The sequence below is a fragment of the Glycine max genome, chromosome 1 (assembly GCF_000004515.6).
Source record: "Glycine max cultivar Williams 82 chromosome 1, Glycine_max_v4.0, whole genome shotgun sequence".
NCBI lineage: Eukaryota > Viridiplantae > Streptophyta > Magnoliopsida > Fabales > Fabaceae > Glycine > Glycine max.
The window spans coordinates 41720916-41737389 of record NC_016088.4 but is presented as its reverse complement, the minus strand read 5'-3'; the positions used below and the strand labels follow the sequence as shown (position 1 = coordinate 41737389).

The 16474-nt window shown below is 33.4% G+C and overlaps 2 protein-coding genes across 3 annotated transcripts; one reads left to right on the top strand and one right to left on the bottom strand.

The window, feature by feature from the left end:
* Window positions 1–1939: 1939 nt before the first annotated feature.
* SLE3 (protein) lies at window positions 1940–3521 on the top strand. Its single transcript, NM_001250257.2, has 2 exons — window positions 1940–2158; window positions 3066–3521. Exons 1-2 carry the CDS (start codon window positions 2041–2043, stop codon window positions 3251–3253), a joined length of 306 nt encoding a protein of 101 aa, NP_001237186.1. The 5' UTR covers window positions 1940–2040; the 3' UTR covers window positions 3254–3521.
* A 2249-nt stretch (window positions 3522–5770) lies between these two features.
* Window positions 5771–16115, bottom strand: LOC100789965 (AMP deaminase). 2 transcript variants are annotated; one of them, XM_006573302.3, is made up of 20 exons: window positions 15534–16115; window positions 14204–14376; window positions 13728–13932; window positions 13376–13554; window positions 13236–13287; window positions 13019–13146; window positions 12742–12921; window positions 12314–12381; window positions 12087–12229; window positions 11248–11309; window positions 10729–10842; window positions 10374–10514; window positions 9975–10127; window positions 9008–9061; window positions 8824–8934; window positions 8576–8749; window positions 8391–8471; window positions 7109–7207; window positions 6287–6388; window positions 5771–6145 (listed from the first exon to the last, which is right to left on the bottom strand). In XM_006573302.3, the coding sequence occupies exons 1-19, from the start codon at window positions 15886–15888 to the stop codon at window positions 6320–6322; spliced, it is 2541 nt and encodes an 846-aa protein (XP_006573365.1). In that variant the 5' UTR covers window positions 15889–16115; the 3' UTR covers window positions 5771–6145; window positions 6287–6319. The 2 variants fall into 2 exon arrangements, with proteins under 2 accessions (XP_006573365.1, XP_040861263.1); XM_041005329.1 differs by having other exon boundaries at window positions 5771–6141.
* Between the last annotated feature and the right edge of the window lie 359 nt (window positions 16116–16474).

Sequence of the window (16474 nt, the reverse complement as noted above, 5' to 3'; positions counted from 1 at the left end):
TAAATAAAAATATTTATTTTGTAATCTTTAAAATTTATAAAATATATATTTTTAGTTATTTTTTATTGATTTTGGCAGTTTAAATGCACAATTTGTAATGATTTTTTTACTGCCGAAAGGAAAAAAATATTTTACAAAATTAAAGACTAGAAAATATACATTTTAATTTATGGGATTAAAAAAAAATTTAAAGAACTTAAAACATATTAAAGTCTAAGTTAATAAATGGTTTCATATTCCAGAAGCATGCAGCTCCAATGCCATGAAAGATGCAAAGTCCACAAGACTTGTATATATAGGATGAGAATTGGAAAGGGGGTTCGGTTGAATGTAGCTAGCTGACCCATATATCAGATTCCTTTTTTCCTTGCCACTTACCAGCATCTTACTCTAAAAGATGGGAACAAATAACAGACATGTGAATAATTGATGATCAAATCATTCCTCAACATGTAATTTAACATTATTATTCAGGTGTATATCTTGGTTAATTGCAGCAGTAGCAAATGTTAATTTTAATTAAATGCAATACACTAACACCGTCCATCTGTCTACAGATTGACAAAACAGAATTATACAACAAATAAGATAAATCTACTGTCATATTTCTAGTAATTTTTTTTACTTTTTTTAATCCAAAACCAGGCAGAGGGTATGGCCTACGTTGCAAAAACGTGATTAAAATGAACTAAGGGTGAGTTTATGGTATGATGCTCCGTAACAATATTCGAGCTTTCTAATATTTAAATCCCCTCAGTTTGTTGATGTGCTAGAGACTCTTTGGCATTAAAATAAACAGAGAAGTACAAGCTTTGAGCGTTTAACATCCGAGCGGTTCTCAATAAAATACTTTCTGGATCGCCAAGATATCTTTTTGGTTGCTGCTCCTTCTCCAAACTAGCTAGCTATTTTTCACTCATCACCCCTTACCAGTTATTTTAATCATAAGTAGGAGAACACAGATATCGACGATCACTTGAATACAAGAAATCTATTTATAATAGATATTTCTTGGAGTATATGATCAACTAAAAGAAAAATTAATAGTGTCCATATATCTTTTAACAAATTTATGGAATAAACAATTACTTAATCTCTAGAAAGTGGAAGACATTGTGAAAATGTCAAATAATTTTTTAAATGTCAAAAAAATATCTCGATAACTATTTAATATCATGTTGCTCCCTAAATATATATTCATATTATTACTTAAATCACACTCTTTATAATTTTGGGCCAATATGTCATCATCTATATTGTCTATGTACACTTTTTACTTTCAGGATAATAGCACATTACTCAAATTAATTTTATGTAATAAGTAATCAAGTAAATTAAGAAAGTTTAATGTTCATCTTTTATCAATGTAAAATACTTGTCCGATCATAATTTATTATTAATATGATTTTTAAATTAAGCATTTATTAAAAAAATAATAAATTTATTATATATAATAAATTATAACTAAATGACGGTTTTAAACTATTAGTTGATAATTTTTTCTCATTAAGAAATTCCATTAGGTGTTTCGATTATTAGTGATCATATGCGCACAAAAACATAATTTCTCCATGCAAATGAAGCACACCTAACTAAACTGCATGAACGACCCAAAAACACTCAACAACATAGCACCCCAAGACGCTAGAGACAACCTTAACCGAGAAACCAATGCTAAGCTTCACTATGCTCTAGACCTCACACGTGTCACTTGGAGAGTTACAGAACCTGCGTGTCTTCTTTCTCCTTTAGCCGCGTCTGTGTTGCACGTGTCAGTGCATGGCAACACTTACTTTTTCATTTTAACCGGTTGTCACCTTCTGGTTAATCCCCTCTAATTACAATGCATGGATATATATGAGTTACGAAACATTAATTTATATGTGAATATGTCACATTTTGTTCTCTATATAAACCCTTTAACCTATCTCTTCTTGTCACATAGCATAGCTTTGAATACAAAACCAAGTTAATGTTGCAATCGCATAATAATAACCATCCAAAGTTTATTGAGAGAAATTTGCAAGTTTGAAAAGAAACATGGCATCTCATCAACAAAACAAGCAAGAGCTTGATGAAAGGGCAAGGCAAGGAGAGACTGTTGTTCCGGGTGGCACTGGTGGCAAGAGCCTTGAGGCTCAGCAACATCTTGCTGAAGGTTTATTATCAATTTATAGAACACTAATTATAATTGTTTCCATACTTTTTACTTTTTTTATATTTGTGCTAGATGAATCTCTCTATTTTAAAAATTTTATTTTCAAAGTATTATTATTCATCATGACATTTTACATATTTCTCTTCATTTTTTACTTTCTTTCAAATTATTATTATACATCACATTTATTCATCATTTTCATTGAAATCGCATTTATTCATCATATTTGTCCATGAAATTTTTATCTATATTATTCTTTTCATTAAAATCATTATTACCTATATCATTCATCATTTTCTTTGAAATCACTGTTATCTATCATATTTGTCCATCACATTTTTGTCGATATTATTCATTACATTTGTCCATCATTTTCCATTGAAATCATTATTACCTATCATATTTGTCCTTCACATATTTTTCAATTTTTCTTTTTTATCTTTCATTTTCCTGAAATCATATCATCATTTTTTTATTTTACTTTCTTATCCTTTTTAAGTTATGGACACTTTCATTAGAGGCGTAAAAATGTTCCATCTTTTCCATAAATATCTTTTCAATTTTTCTTTTTTATCTTTCATTTTCCTGAAATCATATCATCATTTTTTTATTTTACTTTCTTATCCTTTTTAAGTTATGGACACTTTCATTAGAGGCGTAAAAATGTTCCATCTTTTCCATAAATATCTCAGATCACTATTAATTTCTTCTCAAGTGTAATGATTGATGAAGTCATTTTTGTGTTTGGTATTTTGTTTGATATTCCATAAATATCTCAACCATTATTTTTCTCTCGAAGTGCGATTGATGAATTTATTTTAGTGTGTTTCGGTATTCTGCTTGATAACAATATCTGACTTTGGATTTTGGGGTTTGTTATTTTTGGTGATTGTAATCATATAACTAGGAAGGAGCAGGGGAGGGAAAACAAGGAAGGAGCAGCTGGGGACAGAAGGGTACCATGAAATGGGACGCAAAGGTGGGTTGAGCACTATGGACAAGTCAGGAGAAGAACGTGCTCAAGAGGAAGCCATTGACATCGATGAGTCCAAGTTCAGGACTGGTAATAACCAAGACAAGAACCAGAACAAGTGATCATGCAACACCCTTCACTATCATATGTAGTGTGTTCTTATGCTAGCTTAAATGCTAGTGTCTTAGTGTTTTAGGAAAGGATAGGTTATAAAAATGGTATAGGTAGCAGCTAGGTCAAAGTGTCATGTCATTGTGTCGTGAAATTATTAGCTAGCATGTTTAGTGTTTTAGGGTTTCTTTTGCATGTGTGTTTCTCTTATGGGGTGTAACTGATGAGTGAGGCATGGCTCTACTATAGCTATCTAAAAAATAATGCAAGCTTTTTTTTATCTCTTGTTCTTGTAATATATTTATCGTGCCTCCATTTCACTATTATGTATGTATCTATGGAGACCACGTTCAATACTAGAAGTAATGTTCTTAACTATGTTAACTTATCGTGGCAAAAAACAATATTACGTAATTCCAGATCAACTTAATTCCTTTTCAATTTTTATTTTTATTTTTTGTCTTGTATCGATGTCCAGCAACACTGAAGTTCTCTCTAGGTTTAAAATCTTTCTTCTTTTCCTTAGTAGAATTTTTTTCGTCGGAAAACAAATATCTTTCCAAAACGAATATTATCACAAAAATACATGCTGTTCTCTAATCACGAATAATATTATAAAGCAAATCATGCCATTGTCGAATGACTTTGGTAAGGGAACGTCGTCGTCTTGAAGCAACTGAATTAATGGAGTGAAAAAAATATTAGAAATGATAATAAATACTGATTTGCTGTCTATGAATAAATCTCTAAATTTTTAAAAAATCACAACACCTACATGTAAATTTTGTAATGCTTGCATACAAATAAGCGTCTTATATTGCTCATGCTTTTACTACAAATAAGCAGCAGCTCTAGTTTTGGGTCGTGTTACTGTTAAACTTCCAACATAGTTGTATATATTTTGCAAAGGGAGAATTTGCGAAATTTTCGCGGACTTGCCAATTTTCCATGCATGAGCATCTATTCATTCTAAGACTCGATCAGGTTTAGATTAGAGTTTGAACTAATTTTAAAAATTTCTTTTAATTATACAAGAGGATTTTTATAAATTAGTATGCTAATTTTTTCAGAAAAAAAAATTATTTTGCAGTTTGTGTAATTTTGACTTGCTTAATAAAGAAATTGATTCCACATTTCTCACTAAGAGAAGTACTTCTGTTTTCTTCTCTTACCTTAGGAGAAGTTTATCCAATCTCTGTTGAGCAATCCTCGGGATCCTATTCGTTGCTCCCAACTAGAGCGAAAAAGTGCATATGACAGATTAGAGCAAGAAGCAACGTCTGCAATTACATTTTAGATGCTACGTTGTTCTAATGTTTTGTTTAAGACACAACCGACTTGACAGATTAATCAAGAACTGACATTTGTAATGACTTACCGACATTTTACACTAATTCTATACTTGTTATTTCTGTTTCGCAACCAATTTTTATGTGTTGCAAAATTGTCCAGCATTACTTGTTTTCAGTTGATTGGGCAATGTTAACAAAAGGGGGTAAAGTAAAAGGCTGAGAGAAGAAACATTCCGTACGAAGCCAACCTTGTATTCTGATTTTATTTATTTTTGGATAAATATCAAATTTGTTTCAAAAGTGAGGGATAAATTAATCTTCTAACGATAAAAAATATAAATTAAATTTTTAAATATAAAAAGAAATACGATAGATTAATCTTATAGTTAAATTTGTAGGATCATTATATCATTCATTAGTAATGATCAAGAATTAATCTATATATTTTTAAAATTAATTTGATATTAAATTATAAAATTAAAAGATCAATTTTATAATTAAATTATTTGATAAATTAATTTATCATTTAAATTATTTGGTAGATTAATTTATTATATTTTTTGCACATTAAAAGTCAAATTTAAATTTTTTTCTGAGAACTAATTTAATTAAATTATTTGTTAGATTAATTTATATTTTTTGCACATTAAAAATCAAATTTAAATTTTTATCTTGTAGGACAAAGTAACTCAAAAGTGTTTCACTTTTAAGAATAAATTTGATTCTTTTTATTTTTAGTTTTTATTAGAAGGTAGATAAAGACTCAACCCTATATTAAAACTGATCGAGCCATGCGACCCCAATAATATCCCTCCACAAAAGAGATTTACATGTTGAATTGGCCAAACCATCAGCTAAATCATAGGTCCCTACTTAACAGACCAGTTTCTCTTTTTTTTTAAAATAAAAGTTTTAGGTGCACTGAATCTTAAAAATTCATCAGAACTAAGACGAACGAAACAATTATAAAAATACTTATAAATTATTCATCATTTCGTCAATAATGAGAATCAAACCCATATTTTTTTGAGAATTTATTCCTTAATCATTCTTTGGCAGATCAGTAATTCTATTCACTTAGCTATGCAAATAATGCCCCATGCAAATGATGAAAATAACTATCCGCAGATAAAACTAACTTAACACTTAACGGCCACCTTTACTCATATTACGTTAAACAGGATAAGCCTCATTATGGCATCGTATACCATTACGGTAAAACTAATAGAGCCACCGTTTTTCAAGTCTCAACTGTCGTTCACGATATATTATTATCGATAAACAATGGGAATCAAAATTTTGGGAGATGAATATCTCTCTCCCTTCAAAGGATCATAACTTACATTACTAACATACATTTCTAACACCGACAGGCATCATTTTGCTTGAAGCATGAACTAATTGCTAACCCTAATAATTTTAACTCTAACCCAAGGATAGAAAAAACCCCACGGGTACGTCGATTTGTAGCTGTAAAACCTTGTTCGATGCTCAAGCTCATCGATCTTGTTGATTCTCTATAGTATGTACCTGGCTCATATCATCAGACCAGCATTGTATGTCTTCAGCCCTGCATCTCTGACGCTGCAAGGGTTTGAGGATACTATCTACCTACAACAAGTGAGCGGATTCAGGTAACTTCAGAGCAAGTAAGGAAATGCAAAATTCCAATACGTAAACAATAAGAACCTGCACCACACATTTCAAAAACTGAAGAACAGGAAATAAGGTAATACAGAACATGTTTACAACCTCATGTGTATGAAAGGAATGCCCCCTGGCATCTTATTTGTCTACTACTTCAGGAATGATGGCTTTGCCCAAATAAACCTGTTGCATCTCCTCTCTCCAAATCTGCAAAACAGCATTCTTAGTGTGATTTTTTCCTTCAACAAATCCATAATTAGGAAACATTTTAAGATTTGAAGTAGACTTTTTTCCTTACAATTATTTCCTCTAATTTTGGTTTTGATCCTTATATAATATTTTTGTATCGGTTTCTATGTTTTCACTCAATTTTTGTTCCCTATTGTTGAGTATCAACATTCAACACCATACTTATAACATATTCAGATTCTATTCCTTATAACTTCTATTAATAAAAAATAGCTCAATTTTCCAAGAAAGATTGCTCGCTATACATATCAAGGTAATGGTCCTTGAGAGTCCAAAATCTTAATAGTACTATGAAACTATAAGGGCCAATATCCAAGGAAAAGAATTACAAGGATTTTTTCAGGTCAGGCAATTATAAGGATTAAAACTCGAAGAGTGAAATAGGGACCAAAATTTATTTTGCACCATATTTAAATACACACACCAAGAAAAAGGTCTTGTTAAGATGGCAATGCCCTTAGAACCATGTAAATCAGAGATAGAAAATTAAAACTAGAAGCAGTTCAATTTTCACCTTCAAGTAATTAACATAATTTAATAAATAATAAATTTTGTGTCCCATTCCCAAGATCCTTATAATTCAACCATACATGAATAGTGTAATTTAATTAAAATTGTGTGAAAAATTAACAGCTGTAACAAGTTATATAAATAATTTAACCATAAATAAGTCCATACCGTATCACGGAATTCCAACCGGATGTGAGGAACGTTTGTTCTCTGAATGTCATTTCCGCGTGGCCCACTCTTGTAGTACTCCTTACCAATCCAATGTGACTAAAACAAGAAACAGATCAGTTTTAAAACGCTATGATTTAGTAACAGGTATGTATGTTTCATGTAATAACCTAATTTGGATTCAGACTATCATTTCACTTTCATCATAAAAGAAAAATGTTAGGATTCAGCCAATCAATTGTAAGGTATGAGACTTGAGTCCCTCAAATGATTCTAAAGTGGGATTTAAAAGGTCTTGGCCACTCCAGCTACAACGATTAGTTTTTGAGGTGTGGGTCTTCCAAGGTATCAATGGCATCACTCTATCAAAGCTTTCCACTGTTTCTCACCTAAAACAGGTGGTGACGCTGACATTCCAATGTTTGCTAAATGGCTAGTTCATAGTCATCCCACAAAGTGCCAGGGTTGCAGAGCGTGGTGGTAGGATGTTAGAATTCAATTGCAAGGTGTGGGAAGTATGGATTCTACGTGGGGTTTAGACGGCCTTGGACTCTCCAACTACAAGAAGTAGCTTTTGTGGTGTGATTCTCCGAGAAGTCCAGTTTACCCGCTCCAACTTCAAACACATGAATCTCTCAGCTTTCTGAAGAATGCACAATAATCCTTGACACATTTTTTTAAGTTTCAGGACCAAAGTGCTCTAGATTTGAGCATAGAGACTATGTTGGAGAAGTATAAATTAAATTATTTTGAAGAAGAAATTAGATCAACAAATGGTGACATGATTTTAGCACCGCAATTTCCATTGATGTTTGACAGACAACTCTACAGAAGGATAAATACAATGTTAAGGGATCTTGTAATTTTAAGCTTGAAGACCAAGTGGTATTGAACCTAAGTCGGAGGGCACAAATTGGAGTCTTCTCTATTAAAAAATAGAGCTATTTGTAGTCAACATATTCACAGCTAATATGCTGTATTGCTGTTCACTGCCCCATATTCTATCGTAGATTTAAATAAAAATTTATAGCAGGCTGTAGAATTTTATTTTATTTTCACCAAAATAACTATAATCAACTCGAACTAAAAAATACTAAAAGATAATGGACTGTAGTACATTAAGATAATCGTATTAAATGTTGATATTGCATATTGGGTCATGGTGATCTATGGTCTATCACAACTCTGGGTGCCCCTGGACACATGTCAGGATAAGAATTTAAAAAATTGCATTGAGGGGTAGAGGATTTCATTCACAAGAGAATCAGGACGAGAAATGTACCTTTAAAGCATGTGAGAAACCTGATTGATAAACTGAATTACGGGCAATCTCACATAAATCACATGAGCTCAACTTCCACACCTGTAAAGTAAGAATTATGTCCTGGCTGTGAGCATTGCTTGTTCATATGCCATGCCCAGATTGAGAGGGGGGGGGGGGGGGAGAGAGAGAGACAGAGAGCTCACAGAAGCAGCTATGCTATATTCTTCAACCAATGGTTCCTTTGTTAAGTGAATTTGGAGAGGATCATCAGTAGAAAGTGACACATTCAGACCCCGTAAGAAGAACATTGGAAAAGGATTCCGATGGTAGTCTAAGAATAGGGAGTTATTGCTCAAAGGAGACATTGCCAGCCCAATCTAATAAAAAAATAAACTAAAATTAGCAACTACAAATATCACAACCAAGTAATCAATTGAAAAAAGGGCCATACCTGGGCTAAATAATATAAATATTGAAGCACAGGAGATTTTTTCAAATTGATTCCATGTGCAATGTTGTGAGCCGTGAGAAAGGTTGCTGCAAGGTGGTCAATATCACCAGCCTAAAGCGAATATGATGCATCAGTCTCCTCAAAACAGTTAACAAATAGACAGAAAATATATTCAAATATATACCTCTCCAGAATGTGGACGGAATTTGATTGTTGTCATTCCCTTTGATTCTCGAAGCTGAGAAATAATTATATTAGGTTAACTTTGGTGTGTCAAAACAAAGCTCAAAAATTCAAACACTGATGATGAAGTTGCAGAAAATTATTGGAATACATTACTATATTAAGAGACAGAAAAGAGCAACTGGGAGAATTAAAAATATATGAGAAATATGTAGTAGTAATATTCATTGGATGATTGACCTAATTAACTTGATAATCTAAACCAATTACCCAATTCAGTTCTCAGAATTTATTTTTACAACCCAAATCAATCTGATTACCCAATTAACCTTTTTTTAATTTTTAAACATTTAAATTTATACATGTTAAACTTTAATATCTAGCTCGCATCTACTTCTGTTCTTTTCATCCATTTTCGCCTTACTTATTGTGATTAAGTTTAATTGGCCATGATTGCTATCCAACTGATTTACCATACTTATGAAAGAGATAAATAAGACATGCAATATATTAATTAAAATAATAAACAACAACCATTTTAGCTAGTAGTAATATAAAATTAAAAAATGTTCTCTGATAAAGAAGATAATGTGAGGAACAAAATTAAAAAACATATAATAATTTTTTTTATCTTAACCTGGTAACTCAAGCCACAAACCAATCCAATCTTAATAGGATTGATTTGGTTTGAATTGGCCAAAAAGATTTTTAAAAACTGAATCAAACCAACCTAACTAATGTGGTGGGTTTGCATTTTATTACATCTTAATCCCAACCAAAACCAACCTATAAACACCTCTAGAACTATGCAACATATCTATGCAGAGAATAAGAAGAGAACAACCACTATTTGGTTCCTTTTTTTATTCTTTCCATAATCAGTAAAAAAGAAGCTTGTTTTCTTCTTGAAAGAGTAAATAGATAAGCCGTAAAAAATTGATACATATTCTGGAGAAAAAGTTACATACCTTGTTTAAGGTGTAAAGATTTGCATAACAGTAATAGACATAGTATGAAAATGCCGGATTGAAAACATTAGTCCATTGCTCAGGTGTAGGCATGTGTTTTGTTGGCCGTCTTTCAGGTTTGCTTTCATCATCAACCAAATCCAACCCAACAACCTAAAAAAGTGTAGAGAATTAATACCATACAGTACTGAAATAAGATAATGTCTGGTTCAGCTTATTTTAGAAAAATAATTATTTTTTTCTGAGCTTTGTGTGGGAGCTTTTGAAAAATAAGCAATTATTTATCTAGGATTAAGCTGAACCAAACATTATGATGAGGACAAATCTAAAGACACTTCATCTTTGGAGGACTAAAATTGGCTGTTTACTCCAAAAGGTCAACGTAGATGAATAACACACCTGTTTCAGGAAAACATGCAGCTGAGGATGTGAATCTGGGTTGACAGTGACCTCAAAAAGTGGAATGAAAATATTGTCGAGCATGTTCTGGAATGATGTCACAATTCCCATTTCTTTGTACACATTGTACAACCGTGGAAGCTGCAAGACATTTATAAGAACTACCATCAATTGCTAACACTATATAATTGGCTGAGCAAATTAAGGCAATAAATGAAAAGCAGGAAAAGCTCCCCAAATTCTTATTATTTAGCAGTCCAAAATAGTTTGTAGATTGGGAGAAATAATAAATTGTTGCCATATCATTATGAGAAATAAAACCAATCTGTGCTCTAAACAAATAATTAAAGAATACCTGAATCAACCAAACGACATTCTCGCTGTACAAATCATTATTCACTATCCAACTGGCTAGTTGGTCCCACTCACTTTGCTTCCTACCATATATTGATATTCTATATTCAGCCATCTGTGAATAAATAAGGCACAGAAATAAGTTAACATCTAGATGGGGATGAGCATATATAAACTACAGTCAAGAAATGGTAAATTATTGTCAACAAGTCCAAACACATTGGCCAACATAGGTCCTCATACTTATGAACATTATTGCATCATTGGGTAGTGGTAGATGTACATTGTTGGGATCAGTCTTATTTATGTTTAAGGTAAGAAAATGATTGTTATGGTACAATATTGAATTCCTACAATCAAACAGTATATGATATTTAAGTCAAAAGAGAACTCCAGCCGTAGAGAAATATTTTTCATCACGATACCCTGCCAAGAAGCACTGTCAGACTGTCTTACATCACTGACATGATAAAAAAGGACGTATATGTGTGTGTTTACACACAAAGACTCAAGAAAGCACCTGATATTTACTGGCAGCAAGATCTGAAAACACTTGCTTAGTTAACTCACCAAGAAAACGACCTATTCAATGCAAGAAAAAAGTATTAGAACATAGAAGTAAAGATGCTAAAATATTGAAGACAGATAACAAATCATAAACACCTAATAATAATTGGAAGCCATTCATTTATAGTCTTTTCACTCTTTATGAACCCACAGGTGGCATTAGCAAATGCTTTCACAAAAGCAATATAGAAGTTCTTCCAAGGATGACCATGGCTGTTTGAAATTCAAATTTCAAACCTTGATAAATATATACTACTCCTTAGAAGAGAGGATTTTATTTATACTGCACTGCATTTCCTAAATAAATTGATGATATAATACTGCATAACAAGCATTGAGATGCATCCACCTAAAAGATTGTATATACAACAATCAATAAATTAGTGCAATACAGGATTCTACAATATTGATATAGGCTTCAAGAAAGCCCTCCAACTTTGGGTCATATGCAAAAATACCCAACTACACCAACACAACTTCTGCACTACCAAAATGCACAAACCAGTGTATATTGACCCACTCAGGCATGTGCAGAAAACTTCCCTACATTGAATATGAGTGCTTTCAGGTGTTTAGGGAGTCATATTGATAGGTTTAAAAGCACGCTGAGTTTCTGCACATGATCCATAGTTTGGATGATGTTAATCTGTGATAGAAAAACCTCATTTGAAACTTTTAAGTAGATTTTATTAAGTAAAAATACTGCACAAAACCATGGGATATTTCAGCCACTTTGAATTTGATTAAAGTAACACAGGTGATAGGACTGTTATACCCAAAAAAAAATGTTACCTTGAATGAGATTATCCTGCTTAAGAAATATCTCCCTGAGCCTACTTTGACCGCAAGGATTGTATTTAAGATTGAACTTATCAAAGCGATGAAAAGTACTCTTGTCTGCGTGAACGTCCAAAAGGTCAACATTGAGGTCATATCTGTTAAAAAAGGACAGCAGAGGATTAATTCCTAAAACATACAGCTAGCCAATTATAACTATAATAATTACAAAAGCTCATTACCCAGACAAATCTAAACTCTTGAAAACCTCTTCCAACGTTAGATATGTCCCATCTCGAAATATTACAACCTGAGAATGTTAAAAGTATATACAGTGCACATCAGCTTCGTAAAATATATAATTCACATGTATCAGAGATTAAAAAATAACATAATTCATCATGCTACATACTTCTGCAAGGGATGACAATAAGCCAATCATTTCAGGCATATCAATAACATTTCATAATCCATCAAGCTAATAGATACACTAAATTATATTAATATATTATTACATTAAATACTCACAAGAAAATGCACAAATTTATATTTACACTCTTAAAAAAATCCAATTTGTGCTCTATCACTTATGTCATACAGTTCATCTGACAGGGGAAAAAAGGGGGCTACTGCAGAGTATGTTACATCACAGCAAGATCCAGAATATCACCTCATCAGGCTCTTTTCTCAGCTTTGACTTTATGAACCTTAAAAGATGTTTCTGATTCATGCATGCTGAGTGGTGGACATGAGTATCAACTTTTCTAACATTATAGAAGTCTCGATGTGGAGCACTCTTCTGAGCAAGAAATTCTCTATCCGCATTTAGCATCAAATGAAGATTGAATTTCTGAAAAATACAGAAATTGTCAAACAACAATTGATTCTTGTATGTAATTAAAATACAAGCATAGGCTGCAGTTTGTTTCAGTAAATTAGAGATGTACTTGTTCTAGAAGATTGAGCCTATGATGGCATAAAGTTCTTATATTCCCTGCTGCTATGACTCGAAGTAAGTGATGAAGATCAGTGAAAAATGTAGTTGCATCAGCTACAGGAAAAAGCTCTTCTTTTGCTGCAAGTAATAGGCAAGCATGCATAAGATCCCACCTTGAGTGGTGATAAAATTACCAAGTTTATCAATAACAAATTCCTGTTACTTACCATCTCTATCTGGATATACACGAATAACCCCATCTTGCATTTCAAAATAATGCTGTAGCACAAGAGAAATACAACTAATTTAATCACAGCATATAACATAGGGAGATCCAAGTTTTCAGTGGTGGGAGAAAAAAACTCACATCAGAATTTCCTTCAGGAATGTATAAAAATGGATCTGGGTTAGGCTTGGGTGTGCTGGGGTCGGATATAACTTCTTTATCCCACGGAGCAACAGCTTCTCTAAAAACATATCTTTTTCTCATTTCAAGGCATTCTTGCAGAACCACATAAGCTTCAATTTCATCAGGTGACGGAGCCTCTAAACAAAAAATATAACAATTATAGTTTACTATAAATTTTCCAGATATGCAAATATTGTAATCAAACAAGTGTTTGAAGGAGGGGGATTCTATACATCCCATGAAAAACCCATTCAAAGCAATTTCTTTGCACTCAAGAGAATGAGGAAGAGTAACATGTCAGAGTTCATACCAAGAGGAGTTATTCTCAATCTTGTGAAAGTTTCATGCTCTGGCTCTTTCCTCAGAATGTCAGCTGCTATTGGATCAGGCTGCACACCATGCAGGTCACCAGAAACACTATGAGAGCGGATCATACTCGGTGTAATTGCCATCTGCTCTCCATTGGCATTAACATGATTAGGTAAAGTCTCAAATGGGATTTTACCTTCTGGACCCTGCATACAGGTGATTTCAATTTTCAACTCACAGATCATTCAATTTTTTTGCTTTAGCTAATATAGAGCCCTGTGTCATGTGATGATCAAAGCATAGCGAAAGAGCAATAGAAAAGGCTGGATTAATTCAAGCCCAGGGAAACAGGTCAGGCATTAAGAAAGTAGGGAGAGAGAAACAGAGAAAGTTAATTATCATCTCCAAAGTAAACCTCCTTCTTATATAGAATATCAAATGAATGATAAACCTAATTCATGTGCATAACACACTTACAACAGTCCCATTTGCATGCAGATATGTAGTATCAAGTTTAACTTTGTCTGTCATGTTATCTTCATCATCTGATCCTTCTACACTTTCAAAGGCACTGGCACTTGCAACAGGGGACTTGGGAGAAGTTGGTCTTAAAAGACTTCTCTTAAAGGAACCAGATTGGGATGATTTTCCTGTAAGAAACATATCTTAGTCAGCAAAAAAATGAAGATGAACACTTTCAAACAGACAATTTCTGTTCATGGGCAGGTAGTGCATCAGAAAGATGTGTAGTATAATGCAAACAATGGTTGATGCTACTGCAACATTTGCCAGAGAACCTTTCCATAGATTAAAAACAGGAAAGAATTTAAAGTATATCTTAATTCTGGGGCCACTGCAAAGGTATATCAGTAAAAATTGCAAAAAAAAAAAAAACAGAGAATTATAACTTTCTTAAAGAAAAAGGATGATCTTCTAATACTGTATTGTTGAATTCCTAGCTAGTTTATCAGGAATATGGGTCCAAGAAGACTGATCCACTAAAGAGAAATTATTCAACAGGGATAAGTTTATTCAGTCTTTTAGTCATTCCAATACTTCGGTTTATTTCCCTTATACTTTCTTCTCACTTTAACTTTCATTTCCATCTGACTTTATGTAATCTCCGTTTTGTTCATTGGAACCTACTACACCTAATAGTTTGCTTACTTTTTAGTGAACAATTATAAGTTCAGACGTTAAATCATATCATATCTCTTGGTCCATGCCAGCTCCTAAACTCCAAGTGACATAAATTTTAGTGAACCATTATAATCCAGCCTTTAAAATGAACTAAAATTAGTAAAAATCATTGAGGTATTCCTAAATAAATTTCTGACAATTATAGGTGAAAATAGGTCAACAAGTTCGGGTCTTTAAACTGCAGATTTCTAAATTGCTATGGAGACTCGTCTACATCCAGCAATATCCTCACTTTTGTCTTATTTTATGCCCAAGTAACCCTGTTTCACAGATAAAAAAAATACATGAATGCAAACTAGTATCAAACAATCATAAAACAGACGATCAACAAAAACATCGGAATCAATTCCTTCCAATTTCCCATGTCACACCAAAAAAAAAAAGAAACATCCACACTCCTTAATTACTCCTTAATTAGAAAGTTCTCCACACTATTCACAATCCAAGCTCCACAAAACCGATCAAATGACTTCCACACACTAACCAAATAAAATCCAACACAAAACAACTAACACTACTCTCATAAAAAAAAATCTTGAGAAACAATAAAAAACCACAAAATCACATAATCCCAGATTAAACCTGGAAATTTCCACCGCAGCCATACCTTCCCGGAGCGTGTGCAACCTTGGCAGCCCCGCCGGAATCCCCTCGACGTGCACCGGCCCGTTCCGCTTCTCGTCCCCGTCGAACCCGCCAGAGATCGCCGTGACGTCCGGCAGCGACGCGGAGCCCCGGCGGTATCCGCCGTTGCGGCGCTTCCTGGAGCTGCCCCGGCGCTTCTTCGCGTGGGCCGGCGGCGATTCAGCGTCGGAGCCGCCGGCGTCAGCCTCCCTCTCGACCGTACGCGCGAACTCCAGCAGCTGCGCCAGCGTCTTGCGGTGCATGTAGTACGCCGACACGGCCACGACGGAGGCTCCGACGAGCGCCGCCAGGGCCAAATGCACCGCGTGCGTATCCATGTATGATCAATCGCTGACTCTCTCTATCTCTCTTCCCCGAGTTTCTCTCTTTAACTGAAATCGTTTGCGCCTTCACGAAAATGAATGAAATATGAGCGTTGTGTTGAAGTGGTGAAAGAGAGAAGAGAGAAGAAAAAGGGATAAAGAAAAACCCTACTACTGAACAGTGAGTGAAAACTGCGAAAGCACTCCCAGAGTTCGCTCTGTGTTAAATGGAGACAAGTATTGGCTCGCGCTCTGCTATTTATACACAAACGACGCAGATAGGACGTGGATGGATTGGATGGATACCTCTCTCTCTCTGTTTTTTTTTTTTATGGTTCTCTCTCTTTACTCTGTCTTTGTATGTATTTATTTAAGAGAGAGAAAAACAATTAATACTAGTTAACTATTGAGAAAAAAAACTTTACACATTGATTGATAGAGTTAAATAATTTTAATTTTAGTCTCTCGTCTTATAAGTTTGTTAACTTAAAAAAGATTAGATAATAACATACATAATCCAATCACAATATTATATATATATATGATAAATTTTATTAATTTTTAAAATAAATATACTAAAATAATTTAAATAATAATTTTA

Bases quoted from the DNA above. Each gene is read 5' to 3' on its own strand.
- LOC100789965 (XM_006573302.3), bottom strand. From the start codon at position 15,888: ATGGATACGCACGCGGTGCATTTGGCCCTGGCGGCGCTCGTCGGAGCC. The intron at 9,062-9,974 runs GTATGTAACTTT...ATTATTTCTCAG, and splicing joins ATCTTTACACCTTAAACAAG to CTTCGAGAATCAAAGGGAAT. The intron at 8,472-8,575 runs GTGAGCTCTCTG...CTTACTTTACAG, and splicing joins AATATAGCATAGCTGCTTCT to GTGTGGAAGTTGAGCTCATG.
- SLE3 (NM_001250257.2), top strand. From the start codon at position 2,041: ATGGCATCTCATCAACAAAACAAGCAAGAGCTTGATGAAAGGGCAAGG. The intron at 2,159-3,065 runs GTTTATTATCAA...TCATATAACTAG, and splicing joins TCAGCAACATCTTGCTGAAG to GAAGGAGCAGGGGAGGGAAA.